General features: G+C 37.2%; 1 protein-coding gene across 23 annotated transcripts in view; it reads right to left on the bottom strand.

Moving 5' to 3' along the window:
• The window catches only part of EHMT1 (euchromatic histone lysine methyltransferase 1), a 300,206-nt gene that overhangs the window by 136,162 nt on the left and 143,174 nt on the right, over positions 1 to 20,870 (bottom strand). For all 23 annotated transcript variants that reach the window (XM_072633192.1, XM_072633195.1, XM_072633191.1 and 20 more), the window contains one exon: positions 2,796 to 2,976. In XM_072633192.1, coding sequence (XP_072489293.1) covers positions 2,796 to 2,976 — 181 coding nt within the window. The remainder of the gene's footprint in view (positions 1 to 2,795; positions 2,977 to 20,870) is intronic.

Here is a 20,870-nt window from a genome sequence, read left to right as displayed (position 1 = left end):
TCTCTTTTTGCTAAGAGATTATGTGTATATGGCATGTCTATGGCATAGTATTGAACCCACTTGTGCATTATTTTTCCCAATCAAAAGGAAGTAATGTTTTCATTTATGCTTTTTAAAAAGGAGAGAAACTAAATGTTCCTAACAGTAACTTTTCACAGTTAATTGCTAGGTAGTTATTGCCTGAAATTTACATACAAGTCAGAGGGGAGATACCTAACAGACTGAAATTTTTACCAAGCCCATGTAACGCAAATTGCTTTCTCAAAAAAATTATATTTTCTTTTAAAATGACAGACCATTATTACTCTGAACAGAAATTAGACATGGCTTTTCACATAAAGTATTACTACAGGATAATTTTATCAACAAGTTCATCATATGCTAAGGATCTTCATTAGTATAGTGCATTATTCTTCAAACAGCAATGAGTTGACACTCTAGAACACAGTACCTATGTTCATTTAATGATCTGATATTCATCAAGTGACAGGTTTTTTTTAAGATAAACTAGATAAAATACACCTATATACCGATATCTTTGAGGTAAAAGGAGTCATCTCAAGTAACACAAGGCTAAGTTAGAGATCAAAATATCTCACATCCAGAAAATGCTAACCTACAGCAACTAGCTATGACATAAGCTGATTTTTCTATCATTTTATTAAGCTTTAAAGATTAACAATCTGATATGACCATGTGTTTTAGAATACAGATTTAGAACCAGATGCAGATTCACTGGAGCAGATGGGCTCTGTACATGACCACCTAGAATCCTGACCATGTCTTTGGATACAGATTATAACCTCTCTGAGGGGTGGGGATGGTATATTACATATCTCTACATCTTCCCAACTCCTAGCACAAAGTTTTGCAAGAGAGATATTGAATAATGTTGGTTGAATTGAATTGATAAAACTTAAAGGAATTTTTAACAGATAGAAACGGTTTCTTATCAATGTATTAGATAAGAGTGGTCAGAAAAAGAAAATGAAAGTGAGATTCACTTGGCCCTCACTTCCACTTCTGCACCAGTAAGATACCCATAAAGGGCTCTGTCTGTAAACTAGAATGACACCTGCTATCTACAGTGAAAGACACTAATAACAGGATTTTTTTCATCAATTTGTTCATCCACTTAACCCTGAGGTAAATTAACTACTGCTCTATTTGATAATGACCCACTCATTATCAGGAGTACAGAAAATCAACACTGGTACTCTCATAGTAGTGAAAGTCCTGATTACATGGTCTCTAGTCTGATCAGCCCTGTGACCAAGGGTAAACATTTAATTTATAAGCAAGAGGACTGGTCTGAACAGAACAAAGGTAATGAGGCTACGGGGGAATAAATACAAGACTCTGGCTTTATTAGCATCATCTTTCTAAAAAAAGGCATTTACTTGATTTATAGAATATGGACCTGAAAAGGATCTTAATGATTACTAAATCCCATCCCTTATTTTTACAGATAAAACTGAATCCTAAAGAGGTTGTGTGACTTGCCCAAGACCATACAACTAGCTAGTAAAAAGCAGAGTCAAGATATGAATTCAGGGTTTCTGACTCCAAATTTAGTAGTCTTTCTCTTACAATGGTCACTAGATTTTCTATTTTGTAGATAAGAAAAATGAAAGACAGAAAAGAAAAGAACACTGTAGGCTGAGAAAAAAACAATGGCAACGTTAAATTGGTTTAGCTACTAATAAAATCCAACAAAAGTTAGAGTAGTACTAAGTTAGCTTTGTAAATGATTATTACAAGGCCCTCAGCTAAAATGGATTACAAGCTCCTTAAAGGCAGGAATCAAATGCTGTACTTGTTTGTCTCCTACATAGCCCCTAGAATAGCAGCACTTTGTACCACGTAGTCAATGTGTGGTAGTTATAAAAGAGTAAAAATTAAGGCCTCAATTAATTTAGAATCTGTTAAGACTGAACTGGAGTTGAAGTCTACTTTTGATAAATTTATTTCTTTAGATGTATCACAAAGCAACAATGTCAAGGAGCTTACAAAACAGAAGTTTAAAATCCTTAAAGATATTTTTCATGTACCCTTATGTCTTTCAAGAAGTACCTATATTCATATAAACATTCACAGGCTAATGCAAAAATCAGTCATTTATTCACTGAAACAAAAAGTTCTCTAATGACCTCTCTAATCACAATCTGAATGAATTTTGTGAGCTTAAGTAGAGCTTTTGTATGCACTTCAAAGACACAGGATAAGAGCCAGAGCTGGAAAGGACCTTAGCAATCCCATGCCCTCATTTTAAAGGGGAGGATACTGAGACTCAGGAACAAGAAGATTTGGCCCAAATTCACAAAGCATGGCAGAAAGGGGTTTGAAGTTCAAATCCCCTGACTCCCTAACTCCAGAGTTCTTGCCCCAGTATCTTCTAAATTGCATTTCTTTGAAAATATTCTACAAATCCAAGTTTTTACTGCAAAACAGTCCTATGTTGCTGCATTTCAAGAATGAAAACCTTCACTTTAAGATTTAAAAACATGAGGTATTAAAAGACAGGAAATCCTGGTTAATTTATTAAGACAAGAATTTATCGAAGGGAAGTAATGTTTTTGGCAAGCCCCGATAAAGCATTAAAAAAATCTCATAAAAGCTATCATGGGTAAATATCAAAAGATGTATCAGTTCTAAGAATAATCTAAGAGTCAATACAAGGGCTACAAAAATCAAGCATTCTTTGTGGCTCTTGTGCTCTACAGAAAAAAAGATTTTATATATCAATCAATAGATTTCAAGGAAGGAAGAGTTGTTGTTAGGTGTTCCCTCTTTACCTGTCTGTGATTTTGTGGTGGCCATGTAGCATTGGTTCTGAGGTAGCGACGGATGAAGGGATGAGAGAGGGGGCAAAAGCTGCTGTTTTCCAAACTCCGTAACATTTTTGTTGCTTTCCTCCTTTGATTCTTTCTGTTCTCTAGAATCTCGAACTTCTCTGGGGTCCTTACTGGTTGCATGCTTCAAAATAAAGAGAATTAATGACTAAGAGTACAAATAAGTTGTCGCTAAAATAACATTCTCAGTCAAAAACTTTTAGTTTTTTCTCATACTCCCCTCTACTGAAAATCGTATTTAAAGATGACAAGACCAACTAATTTGCCTAAGAATCTGCTAACATGTCATCTGTGCTACATAATATGAACAATGACCAAAGTATTCTTGGCCTAAGCTACATCTCTAAGATGACAATTTTTTTAAAAACACAGGTAATAAAAATTATGACCCTAAAGAGCTTTTAAAAAAATAAAAAGGCAAACTAACATGTTTAGGAAAAAAAAACATTCAACAAAAAATTCATGACAATGACCCAAATCACAGTGTGCTAAGTTTTTTTTGTTTTGCTTTTAAATCACCTTCTGGGAAAACTATCTCACATCAGATGGCGTCAACTATCATGTATATGAAAACGACTCCAAAATCTGCACTTCCAGGCCTTTCTAAAGTTCCCTTTCTCTAGCTCTTGGCTAGCCTCAATCTTTTACTACTCAGCCTATTAGGTTCCTATCATTAGGTCTCAATGCATCTCAGAATCTATTTCCCCAAGTACCCTTCTGGTCTACACTATCATAACCTATTGTACATACTTACAACTACCATTCCATATGGTCTTTCCCATTTTTGTGTCTCTATGCCCCTGAAAGTTAACCGCAAGCAAATACTTCACAGCCAATTTTAAATGCCACACTCATTGCCATTTCTTTGCTTAAGAAGCTTAAACTGGCTCTCCACTACCAATCCCACATAAAATACAAACTCTTCTAATAAATCTCCATGGTTCTGCATCAACTCTTTCCCTATACCAACTTCCTATGACTCCCTAATGAAGACTTTCCACTAGAACAAACCAACAGGAGATATTCAAATATTCCATTTGGTCCTGTTTTCCTAAACATGCCATGGACTCCACCTGGAATACCCATGACTTTGTTCTCTACTAATTTCTGTCTCCTCTCTTTTAAAATTATCTCAAAATACACAAGAAACTTCATTTATTAGATGCACTTTACACTAAAGCAAATCTGTACTCCTTTACCAGTTTCACTTACCAGTTTCAGATGATATATCTTCAACTGTACTTTAAGTGTTATGAACATAGAGACTAAGGTCATTTCTTTTGTATCCTCCATATAAACTCGAACAGTGCTCTTTGGACAGTGAGCACTGACAGACTGAATTAATACTTAAAATATGAACTACATGTGTATGTGTGTATGTATGTGCGCATACATGTATACATACACACACTCACATGTACATAAATACAGAAAAAGTCATGAAAGCAAATAGCTGAAGAAGAGATATGCATGCTAACTTTTTCTAAACTACACTATTCTAACTAGTGAACCAGTGACCAACAAGTGAAAATAAGACCTGCTGAACTTTATTAGGGTTTTGAGGAAAAAAATGTCTAACAAAGTGAGAAGATGAAAATATAACACCTTATATATTCACCATCAAAAACAGATGAGTTGTCACTTGAACCCACAATCCTTTAACAGTGCACAAAATGTGGCCCAAAGAGAGTTAAATAATTTATCACCATTACATCTGCCTACAAGTTAGCTTTAACCTTCTCAGGCTCTCCTTATTCCAACAACCATTGTAGAAGAAAGATAACATAATGGTTTTGATCCCATTCACTCCTTAGCTTTTTGGCTTTTACTTATAGATATGTTAATGCCTAGCTGCTTCTGGAAATTAAATTCCACCAGACATTCTTTTATCAGAGAAAGAACAGTCAAACCAACAGAAAGACCCAAAACCCATAACCCAGACCACGCAGAGCTAGCTAGTATAGCCACACAAAGGAACAAATGTTTCTGCAAGATGGCTTTCTAGAACATTTTTTAAATCGTATAGTACAAAACAATAAAGATGGCAAAATAATGGTTTCCTTATGTGCTCCCCAAAAGTTCTGAACTTTCCAGGCAGAAGGGGAAATGGGGCTTTTGGATCAAAAGATCTATCATGATAGCTGACTGTATGTAAAACCTCAAACCTTTTTGCAACTCTTGTTAACCAATAAACTATATGAGAAATGAGTAAGCAGGAGGAAGGGACCTCAATTAATCTGCTTTCAAAGTCTGTCACAGTTCTGTGTCTATCAATCAGAGTAATATCTTATCAACATAACTTAAATGTGAACCAAATTCAAAAGAAAAACCATCTAAACAACAGTCTAGCAACCATTTATAGAAGGTTAAAGACATAGATAAGAAAATCTTAGATATTAATTATGACAAGATGATTTTAACAAGACTATCATAATCAAGAATTGCAGTCATGTACTGGAGGGAAGAAGGCTTGGCTTTAGAGTTAGAAGATAAGATTTCATGTGTTACCATGACAAGTCACTCGACCACTCGGTGACCCAGGCAACATTGTAAGACACTAAGTTACAGGTGAATTGCTGATCTGCATAGATGAATCCAGTTTTCATCCTGCAAATGCCCAATATTCATAAAATTCGAAGTCCAGACCTCCACCAAAAAAACTTTAGTTAGGACACTTGTACAAATTGGCAAAAGTCTCAATAACAAAATCCAAAGAAGGAAATCTTTGATTATTTTTTTAAATCCTTTCGCATCTTGGAACAGAAAAACAACTAGAAAGTAAATATCATAATGAAAATTACAGCAAAAAGGGTTGTGGTTTTTAAATAATAAAAAAACAGAATAACTATCATCTGACAAGGGTACAGTAAGTACTTTAGATCTAGTTTACAAAGCATTTTCATAACCATCATTACATATGACAACCCAAAACTAGCCTGTGAGGTAGGGAAGGAAAATATTATTATCCTTATTATACAAGTTTGGAAACCAAGGCTCAGAAAACTTAAATGACCTGCTCACAGTCACAAAGCTAATAAATGGTGAAATAATATTTCTAACTCAAAATTCTATGTATGGTCTTACCAATAAACCATACTGTCTCAAAGACTTTTGTGTTTGCCCGACTACTATCCAGCTTCCTATGTACTTTCTATTAACCTTATTTTACCAACTAATCAATTCACCTCCATTCCGGACTAAAGCTTCACATGCCTAACCATTCGTGGTATCTTTAGTTTTTGTGTATCTATGTGGAGGTTAGAACGGGTATGAAAGGGATGCACACCTCTACGTTCAGACTGAGAGAAAAAGGAGTTGGGGGGATGGGAAGGAGGGAGGAACCTCTGCATGTATATCTATCTGTACTAAAGCACCCAGGGTGAGGTAGGATGGATGAGGTTTGATAACTGATCATATTCAAAGCTTATTACAAAAAAGACACCTCAACCATCCAGACAAAAGGACCACAACAGTGGACAATATAAAACACTGATTAATCAAGTCACTCAAGATTATTCTTGCAAAAACATTTACCTTCTGAGTTCAAGTTCTATAACTAAAGCACTTAGATCAGGGGTGGGGGACCTGTGGCCTCAAGACCACAGCTTCCCCATCCCTGCCTTAAATGGTTCCACATCAAGGAAGGCTTTTTCTAATTTCAAGCAAGAGTAGTAGGAAGAGCTTCATTTCTAGGGCATCTTGATATTCAAGCAACTAAAATGTAAATACATCTTAACTTTATGACAAAAATTATTCATAATAAATATACTATACTTTTGATTAACACAAATGCTTCCTCATTCATCTTTCCATCAAAATCAGAATTCTCACTGCATAATACAGATATCTGTCTTATTTACTTTGTGGGATATGTACTGTTAACATGGAAAAGGGATAGGTACCAACTCAGCACACCAAAGTATGCTTAGTACCAGCTAGAATAAACATAAATTATTTCCCAGGCAAAAGATTACTGAACTGAAAAATTCAGGAATGCCCTGACCAGAGAAAGAAAACATCAATTTAAATGTCTATATATACTATAAGAAGGAAATCCACGAAGGTCCCTTCATGCTCTAAATCCATGATCCACCTAAATTTCATATCTTTTGCCCAAGTGGAAGGATAGAAAATAAAAAAATCAAAAGGATTCCAATATATGATGAACTCTTTAAAATGTCCATGGAAAGTTTACAGGTTATAATTACTACATTTTTTTTTCAATGGAAAACCACCAAAAGTCATCCAACTTTTAGAATATTTTGAGCTATCATATACTAAACTGAAAAATATATATATAAATCCTAAACACAGAGACCTGAATTTCCTATTAACTAGTTTGTTAATAAAAGAGAGAGTCACTTTGTCTCACTGGGCCTCATTTTCCTTATTTGTAAATAAGGGAGTGGAGGGGATAAATTCTATTACTAAAGTCCCTTCCATATCTAATGAAGTTCAACTCTGTGGTTCTACATGGAATTCTATTTATCTATTCAACTTCATCCCTCCTCTTTGCTTCAAAACAAATTCTTAATCTTTAGTCAGCCTGTGCTTGAAGATATACTCCTCAATGTCACCCATGTAAAATTCATCTGACAAAAAAATTACTGATTGCTTTTTATATGTAGGTTGTAGGATGCTATGGGGCTGGAGATGGGAACCTGCAGCCTCAAGGCCACATGTGGCCCTCTAGGTCCTCAAGTGCAGTCCTCTGACTGAATCCACGTTTTAACAGAACAAATCCTCCCATTTTGTTCTGTGAAGGTGAAATTCAATCAAAGGGCCCCACGTGAGGAGGTAGAGGGCCATATGTGGCCCTCAAGGCCATAATCCCACCCCAGTATGAGGTATAAAAAGTAGAATAAGACATAGTCTTTGTCATAATGACCCATCCTTCAAGACCTGTTCCAAAGTCTGTAACCATCCCATGATGACGTACTCTCCTTTGAATTACATGTAATATTTTTAAACATCTATCACACAATTATCAGTTGAGTATATACTGTCCTACATTATGTTCTTTTTGTTTTGTTGTTCAGTCATGGCCAACTCTTCATGATCCTATTTGGGGTTTTCTTAGCAAAGATATTGGAAGTTTGCCATTTCCTTCTGCAGCGCATTTTACAAATGAAGAAACTGAGGCAAACAGGATTAAGTGATGTGGTGAGGTTCACACAAAGTAAGTGTTTGAGGCCAGATTTAAGCTCAGGTCTTCCTTTCCTCAAGCCCAGCACTGTATCCACGGAAGTACCTAGTTAACCTGTTCTTGTTATCTTCCTCATAAGGTTGTTATGAGGAAAATGTCTGGGGATCCTTCAAGCACCATAGAAATGTAAACTATAATTCTTATTTCACACACATGGGCACAACAGGAACGTACACATATATACACACACACACACACCCCTCTCCAAATGGAAGGCAAACTCCCTAGAGACATGCATACAGCAGGCATAAATATTAATAAATATTTAATGGTTTGAAAAGTCCAGTTCTAGGGAGAAAAAAACTATTAAGTTGTATAATCAAGAGGCTTTATATGACAGACCAAAATATCTGAAGTCAAATCAATTTAATTCCAATACAAGATAAGAATATACACAATCCCTTCAGAGTCTGATGTAAAAGCAAAACTAACAACAAAGAAGAATCAGACTGCTCCACTGTTTTGAAAGCTACAGTTTTAGCAAAATTTGGAACTGAGAAAAGTCATCTTTATGGTAAAGATTCCAACTTTATCGTTTATTTTACAAGTAGAAAACAAGTTCCTTCCAATTAAATTTTGGACTAAACAGGGAAATTAGAGGGGCCAGATATTAAATAAATGGCAAAATATGAAGATTAACAAAACAAAATGCAAGTATCTTACTAATTACGCTATGGATACAGAATTGAGGTTTTCAAAAACTAAATAATTTCTTATCTATTCTTCTAGCATTATATACTCCTTTATGGTTCATCAAATTCTAATTAATATCATATTAATCTTATCTATTAGACTGTAAGTTCCCTTAGCATAAAAACACCATTTGTTATTTATCCAGATCATCTTCTCTCCCAAATCAGCAAGTATTTATGAAGCTCCTACTATGTGCCAAGTTAGTGCTGAGGATACAAAGAAAGGCAAAAAATAGTCCCAGCTCTCAAGGAGCACACACTGTAATGGGGAAGACAACACAAAAACAACTATGATATATACACAGGAAAAACTGGAAGAATAAAGAGAGGCACAAGAGGCATTAAGGAGGATCTGGAAAGTTTCTGGAAGAAGGTGGGATGTTTTGCAAATCAAAATAACTCTGAGGTACCACATCACATCTATCACATTGGCTAACATGACAAAACAGGAAAATGATAAATGTTGGAGAAGATGTGGGAAAATTAGAACACTAATGCATTGTTGGTAGAGTAGTGAACTGATCCAATCATACTAGAGAGTAATTTGGAACTATGCCCAAACTGTGCATACCCTTTCACCCAGCAATACCACTTCTAGGGCTGTATCTCAAAGAGATCATAAAAATGGTAAAAGGACCCACACGTACAAAAATATTTATAGCAGCTCTTTTTGTGATGGCAAAGAAGTGGAAATTGAGGGGATGACCATCAACTGGGGAATGGCTGAACAGGTTGTGGCAAGTGAATGTAATAGAATACTACTGTTCAAAAAGAAATGTTGAGCAGACAAACTTTAGAAAAACCTGAACTGATGCTGAGTGAAGCAAGCAGGCAGAACCAGGAGAACATTGTACATAATAACAGCAACATTGTGTGATGACTGACTTTGATAGACTTGGCTCTTCTCAACAATGCAAAGATCTAAGACAACTCCAAAGACTCAAAATGAAAAATGCTACCCACATCCAGAAAAAGAACTATGGAGTCTGAATGCAGATAGAAGCATAATATTTGTTCTCTTTTTTCTGTTGTTTGTTTCTTCTTTCTTGTGGTTTCTTCCTTATAACAAGAGTAATGTGGAGGGGGAGAAAATTTAGAACTCAAAATCTCATAGAAGTGAATGCTGAAAATTTTTTAAAAATTAAGGAGAAGAAAAAGGAAGAAGGAAGGAGGAGGAGAAAAAGGAGAAGAAAGAGTACACGTAACAGAAGTCAGGGAAGTCAGGAGCTGGAGATAAGGACAGAGAGCATTCCACACATGAGGGACAATCAGGGAAAAATGCCTGGAGTTAGATGGAATGTCTTTTGCAAGAAATAGCCAAGGCAACAACATCATCAGACCACAGTGTATATGACACTAAGGTATAAGAAGACCAGAAAGGTAGGAGAGGGTCAGGTTATAAAGGACTTTAAAAGCCAATTATTTGATTTTATATCTGATCTGAGAGGCAAACATATACCTTGCTGTCAGTGCTTAATGAGTATCTGCTGGTGAATGTATGATTCAGTTCCAAAGAAAGGTTATACCAAAAAAGCCTATTTTCATAGAGAAAACTTTCATATACCATATAGGTCTTGGCTATGAAGTTTCTATTTACACTAGGGGAGGCAAACCAAGTATTGACAGAACCACAAAAAACATTGGAAATGATAGGATTCAGAGAATGTTGGCCTCAAAAGTTCCTTGACCTCTTGACCCCAAACACCTTTACCTCCACTTTGGTCAATGAGTTGAACGGCCATAATTTTACCTTTGCCATTATCTGTCCTATTTATCTGGAGCAGAGGATTGGAAAGACAGCTATGATTTTTCCATGGTAAGTCATTTCAAAAATGCTCTCACATTAATAATGTGAAATTCTCCATCCTTTTCACCACAGTATTCTTGCCAATATTCTACCATGGGTAATCCACATTCCAACCCAACAAGGATTTTTTAAAGGTCTAATATGTGCCAGGAAGGCACTTGCTAAACAAGGAAATACAAACTGATAAAATTAAAACAGTCCTTGACTTTTAGAAGCTTATATTCTAAATAAATAGGCACAATATGTAAATAGATCAACAGATACATGATTCTGAGGAACAAAACCAGGATGATTACTAAGCCTTGCCTTAAGAGGTGACACATAAGCTAAGCTGTGAAAGAAGTTAGGGACTCTAAGAGTCAGAAGTTAGTAGGAAGCACATTCTAGGGAAAAGGAAAACATACATAGGCAAAGAGACAGGAGATAAAATCCACAATTTGAGTATTAACAAGTATGCCATTGGAAAACTAATGCATTGTTGGTGGAGTTGTGAACTGATCCAACCATTCCGGACAGCCTGAATGCAGATTGAAGCATACTATTTTCACTTTTTTGCTTTTTTTCTTTCTTGTTTTTCCTTTTTGTTCTGATTTTTCTCACATGATTAATGTGGAAGTATGTTTAACATGATTATACAAATATAACCTATACTACATTGTTTGCTTGGAGAGGAGAGAAGGAGAAAGAAAAATGTGGAACTCAAAATCTTACAAAAATGAAGGTTGAAAACTATCTTTACACATAATTGGAAAAAGTAAAAATAAAATACTCTTAAATGAGGGAGGGAGGAGGAGAGGAAGGGAGAGAGGGGAGGGAGGGAAGGAGGAAAATAAGTATGCCAATTTGTATAGAACATAGAAGTGCCTAAAAAGTCATAATAAGAAATAAGCCTGTAAAAACAGACTGAAGTCAGACTGTGAAGGGCTTTAAGATGATAAATTTTTCTTGTATCCTTGAGGCAATAGAGTTGCTAAATATTCTTGAGCAGGAGAGTGACAGTGTCAGATCTTTGCTTAATTAAAAAGTTTATTCTGGAAACGGTGTAAAAGATGGAGAAGGGAAAGACTTGTAGCCTGGAATCCAATTAAGTGGTTGTTAACACTAGCCCACAGTCAAGAGGTGTTGAGGGCCTGAATTAACTATAGTGGTGACCATATGAATGAAGAAAAAAAGGTGAATTGAGACATATAGTGGAAGTGAAATAGACTTGGCAACTCTGGGCTTGGGTATGAGCAATGAGGGAGAAGCAAGAGTAGAGGATAATGCCAGGGTTGAAAACTTAATGACTAGAAGGATGGTGGTGTCCTCAACAAAAACAAACATTAACATGAAGTAGTATTAGCATTAGGAGGTAGGGTTTGGACATGTTGACCACATGAGGTGGCTATAGGACATCAGTTGGAGATGTCAAATAGTCAACTAATGATCTTTCTCTATGCCCTCTTCTGGACTGACAACTATTACTGAAAAAAGTTCTGCACTGCATTGAGTACAAATTCAAGCAATTTAAACTGACCTGTACATTAAAAGAAACCTCAGAGGTCTGACTAAGCATTTCTCTCAAGACAGTAATCCTTCCTATACAATCCCTTAAAGGCAAGCAACATTTCTACTGGATGGTCCTTGAGACAAAACAACAAGTTTAGTGCGAATGTCTGGGAAATAAGAGAGGATTAGCAGATGAGGCAGTTGTAGTATGAGAGTTCTGAGTCAAAGAGATACTAGAGACAGAACAGTGACTTATAATGATGAGGTACAGGATATAGTCATGAAGGGCTATGGCTTATGCATATAGAGATACACAAAGTCAAGGAGATGAGAAATTATGAATTTAAGATGGCTAATGGCTCTTAAGGTTAAGAATGATGGCCATGTATTGGAAAGAAATAATAAGAATCAGTGTTAAAGTTCCCTACTTAAAAAGCTGAGGTGACTAGTAGTTGAGAACAGTGATGAGTTAGTGAGCTAGAGGTGACACCCGCCCATATGGTTCACTGAGTATGAAAGAAGGGGTAAGAAGGACAGAAACATGGTATCTTCAGATAAGAAACAAACCAGTTAAGAAGGAAAAATTCAGGATAAAGCATAAATTTCCCGCACTAAAGCATGTATACCACAAAGCCCCAAACTAAGATACCTAGGAGCAGGTAGTTGGTCCAGTGGATAGAGTACTGTGCCTAGAGTCAGGAAGACTTATATTCGTGAGTTCAAATCTGGTCTGAAGATACTCTCTAGCTGTGTGACCCTGGGCAAGCCACTTAACCCTGTTTGCCTCAGTTTCCTCAAATGAAAAACGAGCTGAAGAAGGAAATGGCAAATTACTCCAGTATTTTTACCACCAAAACTCCAAAATGAGATCGCGAAGAATTGAACACAACCAAAACGACTGAACAACAACAGTAACAATATAGCTAAGACAAAAAGGCAAGAAATTTTAAAAGGTGAAGTCAATTAAGAATGGGAAGAGCACAGGGTTTTAATAAAAAGGAAGTAATGCTTATAAAGCCATGCAAAGCCATGAAAACGGGGACAAGATGGCATTGAAGGAGAGAAAAGCTGCAAATAAAATTAGAAAGTGAAGGAAGAAAGTAAATATTAGTGATGATGAATGGAGCAGGATAAGATAAAAGCCTGAAATGACAAAAAGAGGAGAGACATACATAAAAACAGATAACAAAATACTTTCACACAGACATAGAATCTAATGGACATACAGACCAATCTAGGGCAAGATTTAGAGTTTAAAAAAAACATAAGTTATGGGATTCTAAGATCACAGATTTAGAGCCATCAGAAATCACAGAGCCCAATGTGATCATTTTAAAGATGAAGAAACTGAGGCCCTCCTGCGAGATTAAGTGACTTGACCAAGTCACTTAAGTAGACTATAGCACAAATAGCATCTGAACTCAAATTCTCTGACTCTAAATCTAGCACTCTTTTCCACTATTACCCCAATTTTCTATGTTTTTGTTCTTCCACATACCTTTTTCTGGGCTATTTGAAGGAACTGATTTTTCTATGCTCAGAAAACAAAGAAATCATTCAGAAGTGGAAAATATCAAGGTTGCAGTGAATAAAGAAAGCTATTCTACAAACCTCTCTCGAAGTTAGACACCTAACTAGTATAAGAATCATGAAAATCATGGTTTTTTATAATGTGATTTTTTTTCTGTCAATACCAGCACTACAAAATAAAATAAAATGACAAAGAAGCTTGGAATGATACTTAGGAACAAAATTATTGGAAGTTAATTCATTAGTAAAGGGCAAAAGCAAGAAAAATAATAGCATGCCTTCTCTTTTACCATTAATTGAATCATTCAAAGGCATGATTTCTGAACTAAGCATTAAAATTACGTTAAGAGTTAAAATTGGGGAGGCAGACAGCCAAGATGGTGGAGCAAAAAGATGCACGTACTCTGCGCGTTGCTCCCCAGCCCACAAAATATCTGTAAAAAATTACTCTTAACAAATTCTGGAACAGCAGAAGCCACAGAATGACAGAGTGAAAGAGATTTTCAGCCAAAGGTAATCGGGAAGGCCAACAGGAAAGGTCTATGCCACAGGATGCGGAGTGGAGCAGAGCCAAGCTCTGACTGCTTGGCACAGAGAGGAACAGGACTAGAACAGACCTCAAGGGCAGAATCCCCAGCAGGCAGGGTACCAGATCCCTCAACCCACAAGCGACAAAGAAAGCTTCAAAGGTCAGTGTGGGAGGGCTTTACCAGATGGGAGAGAGGGAAGCAAGGTCCCCTCACACTGGCCCCAGGAGGCAGTGGCAGGTGACAGGTGGCTCCAGTGGCTGTGGAAGCAGCCTGGGCCCATTGTCCAAGCAGCTCAGCTTAAAGCCTCTGGGGGAACTGAGCAGGGGAGCTGAACCTTAGCCCTGAGCATGGTCCTGAGGGGAGGAGAAGCACTAAGACCCTCCTCTTGACAAAGGATTCAGAAGTCAAATAACTCGCTGGGAAAATGCCCATAAAAGGGAAAAAAAATAAGACCATAGAAGGTTACTTTCTTGGTGAACAGGTATCTCCTTCCATCCTTTCAGATAAGGAAGAACAATGCATACTGTCAGAGGAAGTCAAGGCTTCTGCCTCCAGTACCTCCAATATGAATATGAAATGGGCTCAGGCTAGAGAAGAGCTTGGAAAGTGAGTCAGCAGCTTGCTAAAGGAGAACCTAAAAAATGTTGAGGAAAATACACTTTTAAAAATAGGCTAATACAATTAGAAAAAGAGATCCAAAAAGCCAACAAGGAGAAGGAGGCTTTAAAAAGCAGAATTCGCCAAATGGAAAAGGAGGTTCAAAACTTCAATGAACAAAACAGTTCTTTAAAAATCAGAGTGGAGGGGCAGAGCCAAGATGGCGGAGTAGAAAGACACACATATGCTACCTCCGAACCCACTGCCCATAAAATACCTGTAAAAAAAAGAACCACGGGTGAATTCTGGAGCAGCAGAAGCCACAGAACGGAGTGGACAAGATTTCTGCTTCAGAGAGCCTGAAAACCTCTCGCAAAAGGTCCCTCGCGCCCCGGACCTGAAGCAGAGCCCAACCCTGCCTTGGTGGCGCAGCGCTGAAAGGAGCAGATCCGAGTAGGCTTCAGGGACGGAATCTCCAGCAGCCGCACGGGTCCCTCCACCCACAGGTGACAAGGGTCGGTGAGAGGGTCTCTTTGGCGGGTCGAGAGGGGAGTGGGGTGCCCCCATAGCTCAGGCCCCCTCGGGAGGCAGCAGCGGAGGCGGGAGCAGACCAGGGCTCCCCAAGCAGGCAGGAGCATGGATCCATTGTTGAAGATCTCTGCATAAACCCCCTGAGGGAACGGAGGCGGCTCTGCCCCAACCTGAGCACCTGAACTTAATCTCACACTGAGCAGCAGCCCGCCCCCCCCCCCCCCCAAAGCCCTGAGGCTGGGAAGCAGCATTTGAATCTCAGACCCCAAGTGCTGGCTAGGTGGATCTGGAGGTGAGGTGGGTGTGAGGAGAATATTCAGAAGTCAAGTCACTGGCTGGGAAAATGCCCAGAAAAGAGAAAAAAAATAAGACTATAGAAGGTTACTTTCTTGGTGAACAGGCATTTCCTCCCTTCCTTTCTGATGAGGAAGAACAATGCTTACCATCAGGGAAAGACACAGAAGTCAAGGCTCCTGTATCCCAGCCCACTCAATGGGCTCAGGCCATGGAAGAGCTCAAAAAGGATTTTGAAAATCAAGTTAGAGAGGTGAAGGAAAAACTGGGAAGAGAATTGAGTGACATGCAAGCAAAGCATGAAAAACAAGTAAACACCCTGCTAAAGGAGACCCAAAAAAATGCTGAAGAAAATAACACCTTGAAAAATAGGCTAACTCAATTGGCAAAAGAGGTTCAAAAAGCCAATGAGGAGAAGAATGCTTTCAAAAGCAGAATTAGCCAAATGGAAAAAGAGGTTCAAAAGCTCACTGAAGAAAATAGTTCTTTCAAAATTAGAATGGAACAGATGGAGGGTAATGACTTTATGAGAAACCAAGAAATCACAAAACAAAACCAAAAGAATGAAAAAATGGAAGATCATGTGAAATATCTCATTGGAAAAACAACTGACCTGGAGAACAGATCCAGGAGAGACAATTTAAAAATTATGGGCCTACCTGAAAGCCATGATCACAAAAAGAGCCTAGACATCATCTTTCATGAAATTATCAAGGAAAACTGCCCTGAGATTCTAGAACCAGAGGGCAAAAATAAGTATTCAAGGAATCCACAGATCACCGCCTGAAAGAGATCCAAAAAGAGAAACTCCTTGGAACATTGTGGCCAAATTCCAGAGTTCCCAGGTCAAGGAGAAAATATTGCAAGCGGCTAGAAAGAAACAATTCAAGTAATGTGGAAATACAATCAGGATAACACAAGATCTAGCAGCTTCCACATTAAGGGATCTAAGGGCATGGAATAGGATATTCCAGAAGTCAAAGGAACTAGGACTAAAACCAAGAATCACCTACCCAGCAAAACTGAGTATAATACTTCAGGGGAAAAATTGGTCTTTCAGTGAAATAGAGGACTTTCAAGCATTCTTGATGAAAAGACCAGAGCTGAAAAGAAAATTTGACTTTCAAACACAAGAAGAGAAGCATGAAAAAGTAAATAGCAAAGAGAAGTCATAAGGGACTTTACAAAAGTTGAACTGTTTACATTCCTACATGGAAAGACAATATTTGTAACTCTTGAAACTATTCAGTATCTGGGTACTGGGTGGGAGTACACACACACACACATGCACACACGCACACATACATAGAGACAGAGTGCACAGAGTGAATTGAAGAGGATGGGATCATATCTTAAAAAAAAATGAAATCAAGCAGTGAGAGAGAAACATATTGGGAGGAGAAAGGGAGAAATGGAATGGGGCAAATTATCTCTCATAAAAGAGGCAAGCAAAAGACTTATTAGTGGAGGGATAAAGAGGGGAGGTGAGAGAAAAACATGAAGTTTACTCTCATCACATTCCACTAAAGGAAGGAATAAAGTGCACACTCATTTTGGTATGAAAACCTATCTTACAATACAGGAAAGTGGGGGATAAGGGGATAAGCAGGGTGGGGGGGATGATGGAAGGGAGAGCATGGGGAGGAGGGAGCAATTTGAGGTCAGCACTCATGGGGAGGGACAGGATCAAAAGAGAGAACAGAAGTAATGGGGCACAGGATAGGATGGAGGGAAATATAATTAGTTCTTACACAACACTACTATTATGGAAGTCATTTGCAAAACTACACAGATTTGGCCTATAATGAATTGCTTGCCATCCAAAGGGAAGGGGTGGGGAGGGAGGGAGGAAGAGAAGTTGGAACTCAAAGTTTTAGGAACAACTGTCAAGTACTGTTCTTGCCACTAGGAAATAAGAAATAAAGGTAAAGGGGTATAGGATAGAGACAAGGACAGAGAGGGATGATAGAAGAGAGGGCAGATTGGCAGACAGGGGCAATTAGAATGCTTGGAGTTTTGGGGTGGGGGGAGGGGCCAAAAGGGGAGAAAATTTGGAACCCAAAATTTTGTGAAAATGAATGTTAAAAGTTAAATAAATAAAAAAATTAAAAAAAATTAAAATTAAAATTAAAAAAATGAGAGTGGAGTTCAGGGAAGCTAATGACTATACAATATACCAAGAAGTTAGAAAACAAAACCGAAAGACTGAAAAAATAGAAGATAATGTGAAAAATCTCATTGGAAAAACAATTGACCTGGAAAATAAATCCAGGAGAGCTAATTTAAAAATTACACGATTACCTGAAAGACATGATCAAAAAAAGAACCTAGACATTATCTTTTATAAAATTATCAAGGAAAACTGCCCTGATATTCTAGAACCAGAGGACAAAATAAACATTGAAAGAATCCACAGATCACCTCCTGAAAGAGACTCAAAAAAAGAAACTCCTAGGAATATTATGGTCAAATTTCAGAGTTCCCAGGTCAAGGAGAAAATATTGCAAGCAGCTAGAATGAAACAATTTGAGTACTGAAGAAATATAATCAGGATAATACAGGCTCTGGCAGATTCTACATTAAAGGATCAAAAGGCTTGAAACAGGATATTTCAGAAGTCAAAAGGAACTGAGATTAAGAATCACCTACCCAGCAAAACTGAGTATAATACTTCAAGGGAATAAAATGGTCATTCAATGATATAGAGGACTTTCAAGCATTCATGATGAAAAGATCAGAACTGAATAGAAAAATCTGACTTTCAAACACAAGAATCAAGAGAAGCATGAAAAGGTAAACAGGAAAAAAAAATCATAAAGGACTTTCTAAAGCTGAACTGTTTACATTCCTACATGGAAAGATATATTTGTAACTCTTGAGACTTTTCTTAGTATTTGGGTAGGTGGAGGGATTGTATACACTCACACACACATCTATAGACAGAGAGTACAGGTTGAGTTAATCAGAAGAGATGATATCCATAAAAAAAATTAAATTAAGGGGTGAGAAGAAAATATTGGGACCAGAAAGGGAGAAATGGAATGGGGCAGGATATCACTCATAAAAGAGAGAAGAAAAATCTTTTACAATGGAGGAGAAAAGGGAGGAGGTGAGAGGGGAAAAGTGAAGCTTATTCTCTTCACATATGGCTTAAGGAGGGAATAACATGCTCACTAAATTTGGCATGAAAATCTACTTTACACTACAGGAAAGTAGGGGAGAAGGGGACAAGTGGGGTGAGGGGGATGATATAAGGGAGGGCAGATAGGAGAAGGGAGTAACTAGAAGTAAACATGTTTGGAAAGGGACAAGGTCAAATAAGAAAATAGAAAAAAAAGGGGGGGGGGCAGGGTAGGGTGAAGGGCAATATACTTGGTCTTACACAACATGACTATTATGGAAGTCTTTTGCAAAATGTCACATAGATTGCCTGTATTGAACTGCTTGCATTTTCAGTGGGGATGGGTGGGGAGAGAGGAAGGGAGAGAATTGGAATTCAAAGTATTAGAAATGAATGTTGAGAATTGCTATTGCATGTAACTGGAAAATAAAAAATACAGGTAATGGGGTACAGAAATCTATCTTGCCCTACAAGAAAAGTAAGAAGATCGGAATAAGGGAAGGGTGGGGTGTGATAGAAGGGAGGGCACATTGAGGGAAGGGGTAATCAGAATGCAAGGTGTTATGGGGTGGGGAGAGGGGAGAGAGGAGAGATGGGGAGAAAAATTGGAACTCAAAATTTTGTGTAAATGAATGTCAAAGTCTAAAAATAAATAAAACTATTTTAAAAACTAAAATAAAAATTTTTTAAAATTTTAAAAAATAAAAAGTTAAAATTACATAAAAGTACATTCCTCTGTAAACTAGACTAAATAACTATGAATTCAAGGCTAAAAATTACTTTGGATAAAACAGTATAGTAAGCAGATGCTCTGAAGATCTGACCCTTGAATTACAATGATAAGATATATCTATATCTTGGTGAGATAGGTCTATTTTTTTCTCTAACAAATAGAGGATAAATGAAGACAGCATAACTGTGCTTATTTAAACCCTAAGCTAATTTGACTATCAATAAACAAGGGCAATGGAGACAAGCTTAAAGGACATACCATCCCACAAAACCCTTATAAAAAGTACAACATATGGACAGTGTATCCATTGTTAAATATTTATTGAGTTCCCACAAGGCACACAACCTTTATGACAAAGCATAACATAAAAAGTGCATCCTTCTACAGAAGTTCTATTTGAAAGCTCTAGTGGGGTGAGGATATTACCCTCATTTTAGTGCAAACTCTGGTCCTATTAAGCTAAAAAGGCTTTTAACTCCTACAGACTCAGAAATGAACTGCGTATGTTATCTGGGGACCACTACAGATAAATTAAGAAAAAGACCATCAACAGAAGGTTGGCCACGTCAACTTACAAAGCATCTACCAAAGCAGGAAGATGAACTGTGAGATCCTGTGAAGTACTAAAGTAATATAAACATAATACAGCTGATATCACTTTAGATATTAGATGTTTTTCTGAAGTGTCATGTAAAAAAAAATTAAAACAAGTCTTATTTTTCAACTATTACTATTATAATCTCAAAGAAATAAGGTTAGACATGACATGTCCCTAACCAGCCCAAGTCATACGCTCTCTTCTCAAGAACTCCTATGGTCCATGGTATCTATACTTCATAACACTGTCATTTGTATTATTCTGATTGTTTATTTTACATATGTCTTGAAATTCCAAACCTGTACAATCCTTAATAGTAGAGTCCTTAACTATCCTCTTTTAGGCACCTTATAATTTCTTAGGTACATAGCTGATTAACAGTAATTTCTTACTGACCTATAGGATGTTCATACAACCTAAAACTAAGAATATCATTCTCTAATGAATAACTTGGCAAAGATTTTGGCAGACTCTTCTTTAGAAAGTTTACTGTGAATCAAAAAAGATATTATTACTTAGTAATTCAGAAAGTAAGGGTAATTAAAGTAGCTAACATTCATTATTAATCTGACTTAATGCTTAACTTTCCAGTCTCAGGATAAAAACCTGTTAGGTTCGCTGCCTTAGACTTATAACCCAATTGCCATTTTCCTCTAAAACCCTAAAGAGGCCATTAATCAACTGTCCTGAAATCCTCTTCCTAGTTTTTTATAAAAATCTCCTAAGGGAGGGCCCTTCGGGGGCTTGGGGGGAGAAAAAGCAGGTAACGTACAAGAAAAAGAGGAGAAAGAGGAAGAGGGAGAAATTGGAAATCAAAACTTTAAAAAATGAGTATTTAGAAATTGGAAAATACTGGAAAATAAATGGGTAAATTAGAAAATATTTAACAAA

The sequence above is a fragment of the Notamacropus eugenii genome, chromosome 1, assembly GCF_028372415.1.
Source record: "Notamacropus eugenii isolate mMacEug1 chromosome 1, mMacEug1.pri_v2, whole genome shotgun sequence".
In the NCBI taxonomy this organism is placed as follows: Eukaryota; Metazoa; Chordata; class Mammalia; order Diprotodontia; family Macropodidae; genus Notamacropus; species Notamacropus eugenii.
This window is presented reverse-complemented; position numbering and strand designations above follow the sequence as displayed.